The sequence below is a fragment of the Sceloporus occidentalis genome, unplaced genomic scaffold (assembly GCF_023333645.1).
Source record: "Sceloporus occidentalis isolate IW3139 unplaced genomic scaffold, rSceOcc1.0.p SCAF_3, whole genome shotgun sequence".
Classification (NCBI taxonomy): Eukaryota; Metazoa; Chordata; class Lepidosauria; order Squamata; family Phrynosomatidae; genus Sceloporus; species Sceloporus occidentalis.
The window spans coordinates 157,021,965-157,037,461 of record NW_028316983.1 but is presented as its reverse complement, the minus strand read 5'-3'; the positions used below and the strand labels follow the sequence as shown (position 1 = coordinate 157,037,461).

General features: G+C 40.4%; 1 protein-coding gene across 3 annotated transcripts in view; it reads left to right on the top strand.

The window, feature by feature from the left end:
* LOC149316968 (E3 ubiquitin-protein ligase RNF152) overlaps positions 1-15,269 on the top strand; it is a 64,543-nt gene extending 49,274 nt beyond the window's left edge. For all 3 annotated transcript variants that reach the window (XM_089516597.1, XM_089516599.1, XM_089516600.1), the window contains exon 3: positions 6,131-15,269. In XM_089516597.1, coding sequence (XP_089372723.1) covers positions 6,238-6,849 — 612 coding nt within the window. In that variant the 5' untranslated portion in view covers positions 6,131-6,237 and the 3' untranslated portion in view covers positions 6,850-15,269. The remainder of the gene's footprint in view (positions 1-6,130) is intronic.
* Positions 15,270-15,497: the final 228 nt, after the last annotated feature.

Below are 15,497 nucleotides of genomic sequence, written 5' to 3'. Positions count from 1 at the left end.
CAAGAGACCTCCAGGCTGCATCCGGGCCACTCTCAGCGGCGGCGGCAACAGCAGCGGCGCGGCGACACAGGTAAGGAGGGAGGGAGGGAAGGTAAGTTAGTTTAGGTAGGTAGGTAGGTAGGTGGGAGGGAGGGAGGGAGGGGAAAGAGGAGGGGAGGAGAGGAACAACTTCCGGGTTTGCCATGCGCGTATGCTCAAATACGCGTATGGCAAACCCGCGTATAGGGAGGATCCACTGTATATAATGGGACTTGAGCATCCACGGATTTTGTTATGCATGGGGGATCTTGGAACCCAACCACAGTGTATAACAAGGGTCCACTGTACTGTGAATTAAGATAGCGAGGAAAGCAATGCTAAGGGATGCATTATAAGGAGAGGTGTTGCTCCCTGTATAAGCATCCATGTTGCTGTTATGTCTTAAGCACCGAATGGAGAATATGTTTTGGCAAGGTTTCATATTATAGTCTGTGAGCACATAGTTAATAACACTGTATTTCATAAGCTCAAGGTGAGTAGTCAGTAAAGATTTCATTAACATATTAAGTGTTGGGTGGGCTTCCACTTTGTTGAAGAGGACAAGTTAGCCTTTTCTTGCTGTTTGTATAGAATATGTAATATATGTGATATGTTTGTGTGTATCCATATATAGTACTGTATTTTATATATCAAAGGTGTTTTGAATCCCATCTTGGGAGAAGGTCAGTATATAAATCAAATAAATAAATAAGCAAAACTCCCTATAATTCAGAGAGCTAGCAGGCACTGCTGCATTATGAGATAAGAGTGACAGAAATTCATGTACCCTAGCCTGTGCTGCATGCCTCTCTTGTACTTCAGTCTAAAGATTAAGTCCTTATTTCATTGTCACACATTGTAGCCAAGGGTCCGTAGGGGAATTTTATTATTGTTATTAGCTCAAATATTGCAAGAGGGGCTGGCCACAAGAGCCCACCGAAATCGCCCTCCCGATATGTATACGGAGTAGACCAAGGGATCCCAATAAATAAAGCTGAGATGGATATTAATAACTAGATGTCTAATTTATTGAAATAGGGGAAAAACACATGCGTTGCGCATACACTCACACACACACTCAGGACTCAGGAAAATTAGGGTTGGAAAATGGGAACAGATTTCAGGCGTTACTAATGGAGATGCTTACCAGAATGTAGATTCCCTCCGGGAAGCGAATGGAGTGATGGACAGTGAGACAAGTCTGCTCCGCAAGCTGGGTTTGAGCAGAAATGCCGGCTACCAAAACAGAGGTCTGACTGACGTGGAGCAAGTAGACCTTGAAAGATGGCGCGCTGAGCAGCCAAAGTGGGGACTTTTTATAGGCCAAATCTGGCCTGGGGCAAAGAGGCTGGCTTGGCCGAAACAAAGGTGTTCTAAAGATTTTCTTTTCACCTGGATGTCTGCTTTAGATAGTATAAAGGGCTTATGCCTCTCGGACAATAGGTTTGAGGAGGAGGTTGATAGCTTCAGGGAAGGCAATCCTTTCACTCTTCCCAGTCTTGAGATAATCCCTCTGGATGGACCCTCTGAGATGTTAATATGGGAAATCCCTTAGGGGAGGTGTACATGTCCTCTCGCTTTGCCAGTAATGGCGGACAGGCTTGGAGTCTGGCCAGGGGTCATCCAAGGGTTATCATTGATTCCAAAATTTATATAAAACAGCATGGGTAACAACATAATAGTGAAACATTTCAAAAGTTTTCTCTCTTCTGGGTGAGAGTGTGAGAGGTTTTGTGGATTTTAAAACTTTTTTTGGTGAAAATTTCTTGAAGGCTTTCTTTTGCAGACACACAAAAATCTTGGCAGCAGTTGCTATTGATGGAAAAGCACTGATCTTTTTGCTGTTGTTTAGACGTTGACTTTTCAGTGAAGTGTTTTAATGAATCAGGATACCCTTTCACTGAGGACAAGAAGATTTGCAAATATTCTTTATAATTTGAACTATAGTCCACTGCAGTCCACTAGGTATTTGATTCCACCTGCATCAACAGGAGACCTATTCTAAGAACTGAATTTTTATGAAGGACTTGGATCCTTGTACTACAAGGATCCTGGAGGCAGAAAGTTTAGGCCTGGTAACACTTATTAAAAAACAAAACAAAGGTTTTAACAGGAGATCCAAAGGAAGAAGCTGTTTTTATCATGAGATGCTACTTTCGTCACTTTATATTAGTGTAACTGGGTAGAAATGGCACAGTGTAAGTTGAGTAATCATTGCTTTTCTTTTCCTGAGTGGGAAGCAAAACAGCATTACCTCAGTTAACAAAGCCTTTGACAAAAAAGTTCCTTTTTACACAGACTTAACTCAACCTCCCCAGCCCTCCCCTCTGTTTAGCAGAATCAGCATTGGAAAGATAGTGATGAAGGAAGTCTGGAGAAAACACAGACTTTTCAGTGCCAGGTTGCAACAGTGTGTTTGCAGTAAACAATAGCTAATCCTACTGCAGTTATGCATGCCTGCCTATAGCAGACAGGGTAAACAGCAGCTACTTACACAATGCCATATTGAGCATTCACAAATAGCAAAAGAGGGAGGAGAGTAGAGAGCTGAATAGATTGTTTCAGCAGCAACCCCCAGCAGGTTAAAAAAAAAAATAAGCATAGTTTTATATGTTTTGCTACCAAAATCATAACAGGAGTGGAGGCTGGTGAAAGAAAATAAGGATCCCTGTGTGCATTTTGGAATAAACTTTCACAAGGTTGTTACAAGGAATGAAATGTTTTTGTTCACCAATGCAAGGCTTACCTGACAGTTTCATTTCAGATGTGCATACTGCTAGTTTTGAATGTTTGCTGAAACAGGTTGAAGTGCTCCTCTTTTTTGTGGTCCAGGAAGCAGTCCCTTTTCTTTCCATGGTATTTCTGCCTCTGGTACCAAGTTTTCTGTTAAAGAAATACCCAGAACACATCTTCTTGGTTGACTGTAGAATTTTGTGCATCTATAATCTGAGTATCAGCAGATTGAACTAGTAGTGTCTTAAAGTAATAACATAACAAGAACTACTATACTGAATACCCCCTTCCCAACTTGCCAAATTGGCATCTGAAGGTTGAACTAAAATCTTTATCCTTGATGTGTTACTTCTTCACACAGGGAGCTGTTTCACACAAAGAAGCATTCAACACAGTGAATCCCAATATCCACAACATCTCTTTATAGTCTGAATGGATGTAGTCCATCCTGCCACTTTCTCATTTTTTTATTCATATGAATTTTATATGTAATTATCCCATGGTTGTCTGTTGTTGTTGTTGTAGTAGTATGCCTTCAGGTTGTTTCTGACTTATGGTGACCCTAAGGCAGCCCTATCACAGTTTTTTTGGGTGGGCTGAGAGCGTGTGACTCATCCAGGGTCACTCAGTGGATTTCCACGACCGATGGTGGAACACGCTGACTCTCTATAATTATCCATACTGTTGATTAAAACAGAGGGATTATATGCCTCAATTGAAATACCGTCACTGGATAGAGAAAAAATGAGGAAGACCCTGGTCTTCTTTAGCACTTAAAATTTATGAGCAAGGTGAAAAAAATTATATCTGGTGATATGGAAGCCCAGCATGGTTAAAAATGTATAAATTGAAGATCAGCAGTTCACTTTCTCCCTTACAAAATAATTGGGATCAATTCCTTGGTGTTCACCTGATTCACTTTGTGACTTTATATGAGCCTAATAGCCAGCATGAGAGCCAGCATGCCATAGTGGTTTGAGTATTGGTTTGTGCCTCTGGAGATCAGGGTTCAAATCCCTGCTCAAGCATAAAAACCCACTGGGTGGCCTTGGTCAAATCACGCTCCCTTAGCCTCAGAGGATGGCAATGGTAAACCCCCTCTGAAGAAACTTGCCAAGAAAGCCCTATGATAGGTTTGTCTTAAGGTCACCATAAGTCAAAAATGATTTGGAGGCACATAACAACAATAGCCAGTTCCCTTATGCCTTGGATTTTAGAGTTTTGCTTACTTTAAACTATGATTGTTTCAGTTTCTTCATTGTTCTGTACTGGATGTGATAAAGGGTTTGGAGGAGGGTGGAGATTCTCAGACATAATGCCTGGGAAGGTTCCTGTCTCTCAGGCCTCATTCATACTTGGTACAAACAGTGTGACACCTGCTTTCCATTTCCTGTGCTGATTTAGTATTGTGTGTCTTAGGAGTTTATCACACTAGCGAGATCCCGTGGGAAAATGGGATTTAAACAAGAGTTAAATTAGAGAAAACCCGGAAATGCCCGAAGTTTATCACACGACGTCACTGTTAATGTGAAATAACATGAAATTAAACTGAAGTTAAACCAGAGAAAAACAGCAGCTTTTTACTTTTGGAAAATTCTGAAAGTAAAAAGGTGGCATTTTTCTCCAGTTTTAATAATAATAATAATAATAATAATAATAATAATAATATGTTTTATTTATATACCGCTATTCCAAAGATCATAGCGGTGAACAGCAAGTAAGCTAATTAGCAAGTAAGCTAATTTGCCCCCAACAGTCTGGGTACTCATTTTAAGCGACCTTGGAAGGATGCAAGCCTGAGTCGAGCTTGGGCCCTTTTGCTGGTCTTGAACTCGCAACCTTGTGGTATCGAGTGAATGGCTGCAGTACAGGCATTTACCCACTGCGCCACCAGGGCTCCATTTTAACTTCGCATCATTTCACTTTACCAGCAATTCGGTATGATAAACTTCTTGAATATGTGGGTTCTCTTTAAATTCAACTTTAATTTAACTCTTGTTTAAATCCCGTTTTCCCACGGGATCTTGCTAGTGTGATAAAGCTCTTAGACTGCAGTGCTCTGCTGCTTGATCCTTGTCTGGCCAGAAAGGAATACTAGGAAGGAAGGACAGAAGGAATTATGTGACTGGCTCTGTTCCACATAGTTCATCTACTTCTTGGAACTGTAGGCTAGAAGACTGTACGGAAATAGCCTCATGAAACCAGAGCTTGAGAGTAACCTGTTACAAATAGGAATTCACTTTGAATCGTTTTTTTTCCCCAACAACTAAACCATGCACTAATATATTGTCTTAATACAATAAATTACAGTATGATTGTAATGTTGCAAGGCCTTTTCAGTATAATTGTATTAGTTAACTTTGATAGTTACAGGTCTGTGTGCCCTCACAACTTACATGTATGTATTTTGTACCACTGATCAGCCAGAGGCTCAGATCATTCTGACAAACAGGAAAGAAAAGTGTTACTTTTAAAAATCACAATTGATTATTGGAATGGGAGTCTTGGAATTGCAATGATTTTTAAACAAACTTCCCTAAACACTGGACACTATTTGTATTAAATGTCAGAGGGACTGGTGTGTCATTCTGCAAGTGTTTTGTGAAGACTTAACACTTCATAAACCAGGGTGTTATTGTATATAGATTACAGTAAACATTACAATATATGTATGCAGGGCTCTTTTTAAAATGGATTCCTCATCACTGTGTCTAACCTAAATTGGCAACTTCCTGTCCTGTTTGCCAGAGGGCAAACCGGATATTCAAAGGTGTACTGACCTTCTGAGATATTCATTGAATGTGCACTAGAGGGTAATTGTAAGAATTTATGGTGTTTTGTAATCTGTAAATAGAGAAATCTTTTAAGTTCCCCTTTTTGTCTTAAAATTGAGTTTATACTATTTACCATCTCATTCAAAGAATTTATTAAACCTTTCCTTGAGATCTGCATGAAAATCACCCTCCCCTTTAATTTCTTCATCCAAATTCTCTTTCAGTTGGACAGTAAACCTTCATGTGCAGGTTCAGTGTATAAATTTGAAAGCATTCTTGAAAGAACTTTATGTGATCAGCTATGGTCAACCAGGATTTTAAGTCTTTTTTTTTAAAGTGTGCCTAGTCACTTTATAATGCTGATTTCTTTAGTCTGATAGTTCTTAAGTCTTTTTAAAGACAATTTCCTCTCCACCCCCCAAATCTTGAGAAACCCCTTTTCTTTCTCTGCATTTATTAGTAGATATATTGGTTCCCTTCCCTACCTCCCCAGTATTTTACTAGACTTTTATAGCTGTTCATTTTAATTTTTTCTTTCAGATACTGATGAATTCCTAGTCAGATGCTTCCTTATGGAATTTTTTTCTCCTTTTGTTTGTTGACAGAAAACAAAGTAGTCATTGTGGGAGGACAAGAACTGCTCTGGGTGTTGGAGTTTAGACTGGGCCACAAGACACCGTGATTTATCGCTCTTTTCAACGGCTGGACAAAAATGGAGACTCTGTCCCAGGACACTCTGCTGGAATGTCAGATTTGTTTCAATTACTACAGCCCTCGACGGAGGCCCAAGTTACTGGACTGCAAACATACCTGCTGCTCAGTTTGCCTTCAGCAGATGAGGACCAGCCAGAAGGACCTGAGGTGTCCATGGTGTCGAGGTATCACTAAACTGCCACCAGGCTTTTCTGTCTCCCAGCTGCCAGATGACCCAGAGGTCATTGCTGTGATCGCAATACCCCACACTTCAGAGCACACTCCGGTCTTCATCAAACTTCCTAGCAATGGGTGTTACATGTTGCCCTTGCCCATCTCCAAGGAGAGGTCCCTCTTGCCAGGAGACATTGGCTGTCGTCTTCTGCCAGGCAGCCAGCAAAAGTCTCTCACTGTGGTGACAATCCCAGCCGAGCAGCAGCCATTGCAAGCTGGGATCCCACAGGATGCAGGAGATGAGGAGCAAGACAGGAGAGGCATAGTGAAAAGCTCCACCTGGTCAGGGGTTTGCACTGTCATCCTGGTGGCCTGCGTCCTTGTCTTTCTTCTTGGTATTGTCCTCCACAATATGTCATGCATCTCCAAGCGTTTCACTGTGATCTCCTGCGGCTGAAAGGAGGATTCCATGATGAAATTCCTGTGGGCTAATTTTTGGGGTTTGGGAGGGTGGTTACGGTGGTGGCAGGATGCCATGAGATGAAGCACTGTCACATGGACTGTTCTGCAGTACCGAGTCATTGACATCGCGCAAACTGGTTGATAGTCCAGTCTGCTGTAAAAAAAAAAGTAGGGCTTTGAGACCTGATGGTAGAGTATGGGCACATCCAATGCTTATTTGCTGGTAACCGTATCAAGGAAGACTGCATGCATCACCATAATCACTTAACAAATGAGCTGTAATTTGTAATGATTTCATCTTGTTATGAGATTAAAGATGTCTGTTTAGCTGGTTCTACTGTAAAAGTATAGGACACAATCTCTCCCTTTCTCTCTGTCTCTCTTTCTTAACAGAGTAGTCAATTTACAAATCAAAATGCTGTGTGTTCAAGTAGATTTAAACATTTCAATTAAGAAATTCGAGCTACCCAGTACTTTTCCAGACGTAGCAAAAGCATAACTCTATTTTTAAACAGCAACAGGGAAGTTGTTCAAAATAGTCATTTAGTCAATAAGGCTTTTTGTATCTTTTAAATTGCACATGAATTAAAATGGTTTTAAAAATATGTGCCATAGTTATAGAAAGGAAACTTTTTTTCAAAAGCATTGAAAGTATTTTGGATGTAATATATGTATGTCTATGCTCATTCTGTTTTCTTCTGTAGTTTAAGTGATTTTTTTTTAAAAAGTGAAATGAGACTGAAGCATAGAAGCAATAAAGGGAACTAGGAAGAATATGTAGAAGTGCAGCCAAATTGTTTGTCCCTTCTGCAAACTTTACTTGAAAATATATATCTTGGGCATGCTATTTCAAGCGCACATTGTGGATGGATTGGGTTTTTCAAGCACCTGTCCTTAAGGAGCTAGTAGGAATAGCATAATCTCAAGATGCTGGCTGATTTTTCTCCAAGTGTGGCACAGTGAATGACTGCTGAAGACTTTTGAATAATATCCTGTGAATGCAAGCTGAAGCAACATTGAAGAAAGCATAACTAAGGTGCAGTTCTATAGATACTCATTTGTTATTGCAACTGTGAAGTACAAATTGAGGTTGTGCTTATGATCCAGAATGTATAAATAAATCAGAAATGTGGCACTGCCTACAATCAAAAGCATTTACATTGTGAAAAATTTATAGTAATAAAAGTGGATAATAGATGCAGATAGGTGAACTTGGTTGATGACTTGGGTCAAGGAAAACTTCAGGAAAGGTAATTTTCTCTTAATGGACAAGCTGTTTTTCCCCATCCATATCTCCACTGGACTGCCAAGGTGAACTCTGTTTTGCAAATCTTAAAACAATTTTGTCCATTGTCAGGAAAACATACTGGACATAAGCAAGGCAGGGTGGGATTGAAGCTAGTGGCTCTTTGAACAATTTCATCCTATCCATCATTTTGAGAAAGACATGTGAAACTTGCTTTGACAGCAGTCAGAGAAATACCAAAGGTTGTTGTTTCATATTATCCTAAATAGGTAATCCCTGTTTATATAGACAAAGATTCCCAGGTACTTTAGCTGTGTACCATCAAGCTGATTTTGTCAGGACATGTTTGTTTGCTAGAGATTATGAGTCTTGCCCAAGCCTTGAGACAAAAGTCTTGAAATTGTCAACTGAGAATTCTAGGTTAATTCTACAAGGTAGAGATTCTGTGGTCCCACAGGTGACGCAGGCCTTTCTGGGGAGGTATGAGCACGTATGCTCACCCCTTCCTTAAGCCCAGTTTTTGATTATAAAGCGGTGGACTTTTGACACATTTCTTCATTTTCTTTCCATCATAAAGATGCCAGCAGCGTTTCAGCCTTCTCCTTGTTTTTCAAATGGTCCATTTTCCTCCACAAGCAATTGAAATGATCCTGCCTCTTCTTGACCCATTCTTCATTTCTTGAGTTCACTTGCTCAGCTGTCCAAATGTTGAACTGCAACTACCAGCATCCCTCAACTTCAGCTATTCCAGCAAGGGCTGCTGGGATCTGTGCAATGATATTTTCAAGGCCTCACTTTGCACACCTCTGTACCCATTGCATGTGCACGTCTTGCCCATTGAGGCATCCATCTTACATTATTTGAGGCTCAGACAGGTTTCTTTCGCCCTTAATTCAGAATCAAGCTAAACTCTCAGCAGAATCATCTGGTGCAGTTTTACTCACCCACTGGATGAGGAACTAACATGTTCAAATGTCCTCCAGTTTTATAAACTGTCTGCTTGTACAGTGCACCCGCGTCATATGCGGCTTTCAGCATATGCTGAAAGCCGCGTGGGGAGGAAGGGGCGGTGCGTCCCATAGTGACAAATGGGGTGTGTGCCTGTGGCGCGTGCACGAGCCCCATTCATTTAAATGGGGCTCAAGCATAGCCATTATTTGTTTTACGCGGGGGAGTCTGGAACGGATCCACCGCATAAACAAAGGGTGCACTGTACTCTTTCTGCTCCCTACCTTCAGTGAGTGATAAAACTACAGCTTTCTTTAAACCCTACCTTTTCCTGTCAGCTTTTTGATCTAACTCTTTAATTTTCCAATGAACTGTAACCAAATTTGGGAATAGATAAATCCTTTTGATTTCATTCATCCTTGCAACCCTTTTCTCATTCCTTACCTTGCGCTCCAGTTATTTTCACTGTTTGAGGTTATGACAGTCATGCATGGGGGCCCGTCCATTTTCTTATGAAGCTCAGCAAAGTGCTATTTATTCTTTGGGAGGCACGGCAAACCTCAGTTTTTCTCTCTGATACACCATTGTTTTCTATTGAGGAAATGGGTGGATGTTTTATATTTTTCACTGGGGGAGGTGGTTCCATGTGGACCTGATGCAGTATCATCCAGTTCAGTTTGTAACTGAGCCATATTGTGTAGGTTGGGTTCAAGCCTAGGGCAACAGAATGAGTTAAAAGGAATGGTGGAGGAAGCAATCCTATGCCAAAAAAGCAAGGGCTCTTAGAATATCAGAAGTAACATGGGAGCAATCACTTCCCCATTCACAAACCTGCAGCCGTTTAATGTTACTCAGTAGCAAAGCTCTTAAAGGAATAGAAGTCTGATCCCTTTTGGAATATGGTCAGCTTGTCCCTAATATAAATGAACACATTGGAGCAAGTCAAGTTGATCGTTTATGTAACCACTGATCCAGATTTCAACAAGCCTCATATTGCATTCATGTGTAATTTTTTTAACAGCTCCTTCTCAATGTAATATTTGCTTTACAAAAAGATTAAGCATGCTGTTGACTTACTTGTCCTGCTTTTAAAGCACTAGCAGAAACAGCAATCCCTGGGAAAAAGTTATTTTGCTGAACGAAGTCCCAATAATGGCTACTGACTTCCTTTGATACAAATAGCTGGGTGAATAAGTGCTCAATGGCATGTAGGATCAATGTGGCCCATAACCAAAAATTTTCTTATTTGGGATCATTCAATCTTTAATGGGTATGTTTAATAGTATGTCTAAATATACGTTGTTTCATTATATAATTGTTTTTTGAGATGCCTCATGCTTTACATCCATACTTTAAACATGAATTCTTTTCCCCCATTGTCACAATCCACCCTTTAGTTTGCTGAGAGAGTGGTCTGACATAAAATATACAATATTACATTTTGCAATCAAAACTGTAGCAGGCTGTCCATTACCTATCATCATATATAAAAGTGGAGCATCGAGAAAATGTTCTGCTTATGAGTTATGTACAGTACTTGATAGCTTTCCCCTACAGGCCAACATCATTCTCAAAAGCATGCACAGTTAAGCTGATTTTTACTGGGTTTTACATGTAGGCTTGTTTCTTGTTGCCAGAGGAATTGAAATAGAGAGATGCTCTTAATTCCTAATGCATATGACATAGAATTAGATTTCTTACCATGCTTTGATGTTGAAAATCCATTTCCATATACATGAGCACATTTTTTAAAAAGCAAAAACATGAGTGGCCAGAGCTTGCAAAACATTTTGAGGGACAAATCCTTGGATGGAATTTGGAAAGAGATAATGTAGACACATTAAAGCTTTCTTACTGCAGACTTTACTCACTAAAAGACAAAACCATTTAAAATATACATATATATCAGTAGAACAAGGAAACAGCCATTTGGCCAGGGAATGGTTTGAGCTGTCTTTCTGCATGCTTAAGTTCTTGTCCCATGGTTTCCTCCTAAAACTTAGTCAAGATTGTTTTGGGGGTACTGCAATTCCATGCTGTAGCAGTCAGGCTGGGGATTCTCAGAGTTGCAGTCCAAATGGTAACTTTTCCACATTATGAATCCCTCCCTCCAAAAGGGGAAGAATATTTTACACTTCCATTTCAAACTAAGTATAGATTCCTATTAGATCTACACTGGAGGAACCATGGATTGTTTAAGCTATAGTTCAAGAGCAATGTATGATCTGAAACAATGGTTTGCACCTGGTTTGTTCTTACTAATCGTATTAAATTTATTTTAAAAATGTGTGGATACAAGAAATAGTTATTGGAAAATGCATGCATCACAGATGGAGCTGGAAATGCCCTATCAACCCCTATGGAGTGAACCCTTGCTGGAGATTTGGATTTTTCACTGTCTAAACATGTGAAATTGGCTTCTGTAGCTAAATTGCTTTGGGGCTTAGCTAAGACCTAAGAAGGAATGCCACCTGTGCATTTCATGTTTGCTTTTCTGAGGTCCTTGGAGTGAGGTTGAAATGCAAATATAAATCAATAAATACAGTTCTTCCGCTTACTGCTTTCTGCGTAATCCCCACTTTAAAAGCCTGACATTCAATTGGCCCTGGAGTGCCAGAGACAATGGGTATCAATCTGTATTTCCACTAGATTCTGTTTTTGACCTTTTCAGATTCTGCTTGTCAAGATATTTCATTGGCAGCTCAGTTGAAGAATCTATAATTCTTACTTAGTGGGGAACAAATCCTTTTGAAGCAGACTAGGAAGGAATGTGATGTACGTACTCTGGGGAGCCCCTGTAAAGAAAAGGTTTAAATTCCTGCCATTAGAAGCTGAGATGATACATGCTTGGAATCCTCCATTGCTCCCGCTATCCAGAGAAACTGGCAAGATGTTTTTACAATTACCTTAGGGCAAAAATCCCAGCAGATTAGAATTCTTGTAAATTTGAGCTGTGAATTGAGTTCTTTTATGTGGGAGTAAAGACACCATGGAAAGCCAGTGTGGTATGGTTTGAGTGTTGGACAATGACTCTGGAGACCAGGGTTCAATTCCTTTCTCAGCCATGAAACCCACTGGATGGATCTTGGGCAATTCACATGCTCTCAGTCTCATGGGAAGGCACAGGTCAACCTCTGAAAAAAGAAAACCTCATGAGGTTTGCTGTAAGTCGGAAATGACTTGAAGCCTCACAACAACAGAAGAACCATGGACGCATTCAGAAATGTAAAACTTAATCCTAGGGCTCGACCATTCTGGCTACTATGAGTTGTAGTCAAACAATGTAACTTTTCTACCTGGTCCATACGTTTGAAGGCTCTGGCTTGGCTCTGAACAAACTCCATGGTTGCATCCTGTCTGAAATAAATTCTATAGTGTATCTCACAATACCAACTGGATTTGTGGGTGTTGGTTTAAAAGTATCAACAAGCCTCTGGTTTCTTTTTCTATTATAGTCTATTTTGACACATTCTCTCCCCTCCCTCAGCAATACTATTTTTCCAGGTTTTGTGTAAAGAAAGATGACCCCCCCTCACCCTCCCCCCCAAAAAAGAAAAAAAGAGTATGTGATATAGTGTTAAAATTTGCAATACAAAACCTTGGTATGCATCCTTTTCCTGGAAAATGGGGATAGGTGCTAATATTTGATTTCAATGGTTCTTGGGTTCTGCCTAGAAGAAAGAGTTTAGGGGGTGTATCCACACTGCAGAATCAAAGCAGTTTGACACCACGTTACCTGTCATGGCTTCATCCTATGGAATCCTGCAATTTGTAGTATTTGGCTTTATCTGCCAGAGCATTGGTGTCCCACCAAACTACAATTCCCAGGGTTCTATATGATAGAGTCATGGTAATTAGAGTGGTATCAAACTGCTTTAATTCTGTAGTGTCAATACACCCATGGTCTGTAGGTACAAGCCCAGACCCATGTAGAAAATGATTCACCTATAGAAGAAAATGATTCTCCCAGTGCTTTGTTGCTGCTACTATGTTTTGTCTTATTGAGGTCATGAACACCCAGGTAGTCATAGAGCAGGGGTGGACAACCTCAGGCCCTAGGGCTGAATCTGATAGTCCTGGAATTTCCTGGTGTTTATGCTCCATAGCATCCTTATTTGGTGCTTTACCAACTTTTGTATGTTCCTTCATCCACATTTGCAAAGCTGAGATGACTCTTCTAAAGGTTTGCTATGGACAGACCTGTAAATGTTTTGCTTTTGTCCCATACTTTTTCCTTTCCGTGACTTGAATGTGACCCCTAGAATTTTCCCTGAAATTGAATCTGGCTCTCATCTTCAAAGATGTTCCACATTCTTGCCTGAAAGACAGCTCAGGAAGTCAGAAGCTGAAGCCTGCCTGCCTATGACTAAGGATTCAGCTCATAGAAAGCACTTTGTTCATCTAAGATAAACAGCAAGGTCCATCTCTTAGATTTTAATTATCTCTAAAATACCACAAACTGGGAAATAAAAAAACTTTATCCACATGTGCGGAGCCTCCTGGGGAATGCTTTGTTAAAGTTTTATTAGTGTAATTTGCTAACATTGTCATTCATTGGAATTCCTTCTTTCTTCGTGTTAAATATGTTTTCAGATTGTTAGTGCCTTCCAACTCAACTCTGATTTAGGGTTTTCTTGGCAAGAGTTACGGTAGTCCAGGCAGGTTTATCATTGCCTTCCTCTAAGGCTAAGAGTGTGCAATTTGCTCAAGTTACCCAGTGGGTTTACCATGCCTGAGCAGGGATTTGAACCCTGTTTTCCTGGAGTCCTAGTTCAACCCTCAGACTACTACACCATGCTGGCTGTCATAAGTGACATATCAACGTGTACATGTGTCATGTAGTTGCACACAGACTTGCATGTCATGCACATTTAAGGTGCCATTTTGCATGCTGGTCAAGAATTTTAGAATGGAAAAGTCTTAAAGATGTATGCCCTTATTTTAAGATGAGAGACTAGAGCTCTCATCACCCCAGATAGTGTGCTCAGTGGTGAGGGATGATGGGTACTGTAATCCAATATCTGGAGGCACACATGTTCTTGTCACTGTGTTGATGGCCAAGCAAGAGGTGAGGCCATGAGGCAAGCTGTAGATCAGTGATCCCCAAACTCAGTGATTCCCAAACTCTGATCTTCCTGATGTTTTTGACCTTTGCTCCCAGAATTCCTGACTGTTGACTAAGCTGACTGAAGATTCTGGGAGTTGAAGTCCAAAAACCTGGACTACCAAATTTGGTCACCACTGCTATAGACTTAAGAATCAGCCCACATGACTACTTTCCATAGCACCACTACTTAGCTCTTGTGAGAGCCCCACTAAGAAATCTGCCCAGGCTCATTTGAACCACCACTCATCTATGTCATGGAATAAATGTCAGTAATAAACATCTACACTCATCCCCACCCACATTATTTATTGAATTTGTGTCCCAGGGCAGTTAGCACAGTATAGGATGTTAAATATTAGAAATGGAGCAGCCTATGGTGTGGTAGTAACCCCCCTCTCTATAAAATAAACTGGCTGGGATCAGATATTGGACCAGTAGGCCTGATGAAAAGAGCCTATTTGGCAGTGCTTGTGACTCTACTAAACAGGTGAGACATACTGGATTGCAAAGGAAGTATTTTTTGTGTTGGAAATGGATGTTAAATTTCCTGAACTTTTGAGAATCTCCCAGTTACCAAGGGGCCGGAAGGAGAAGGCGCCAGCCTGCAAGAAATACCCCTCCATGCCATCTGAACTAAGAACAAAAACTGGAAGATGCAGGCCTATTACTAACATGTTCAATTTTTTTCTCCTGTATGTTTTTTAACACGTTTCCTGATGAAGAAGTTGGTAGAGCTTCGAAAACTTGCAGCATGTATATTGTGCATTTTGGTTGGTTCAATAAAGGTATCACAGTTTGGTGGATTTTTGATGTCATTAGGTGAGGTCCAAACTTTCTCTGAATCACATTCTTCCCCAAATAGGTTGCTCAGAATGGTGAGCTGAGCAAGCACTCCCTGCATTGGCAGGATCCTGGGACAGTAAAATGAACTGAACCAACACTGGGTTTGTTTCTGATATAGTTAGACAGCTATTGCCAACTGACCTCACTTGCTGAAATGTTGTGCCCTCTCTTACTGGTATGTTTTAAATTATGTTTCTAATATTTATGTTTTGGTTGTATTTGTTTTATGTAATTTTATTACGAGATGCTTTGAATCCTGTTTTGGGAAGAAAGGACCGATATGAATCAAATAAAAACAAAGAAACAAACAAGGCTCTCTTATATATGAAAAAAATCCACCAAGGAGTGAGGACTTAGTGGGGTCGCTTTTCTACAGTGGTAGTTTTTCTCCTTGATAAGACTACAGTTTTCTTTCACTCTGTCTCTCAGTGTAACAGGGAACATTGAGAACATACCACTTCTCACTTGGAGTGTGAAGCAGTACTGTTTATTCTGTCCT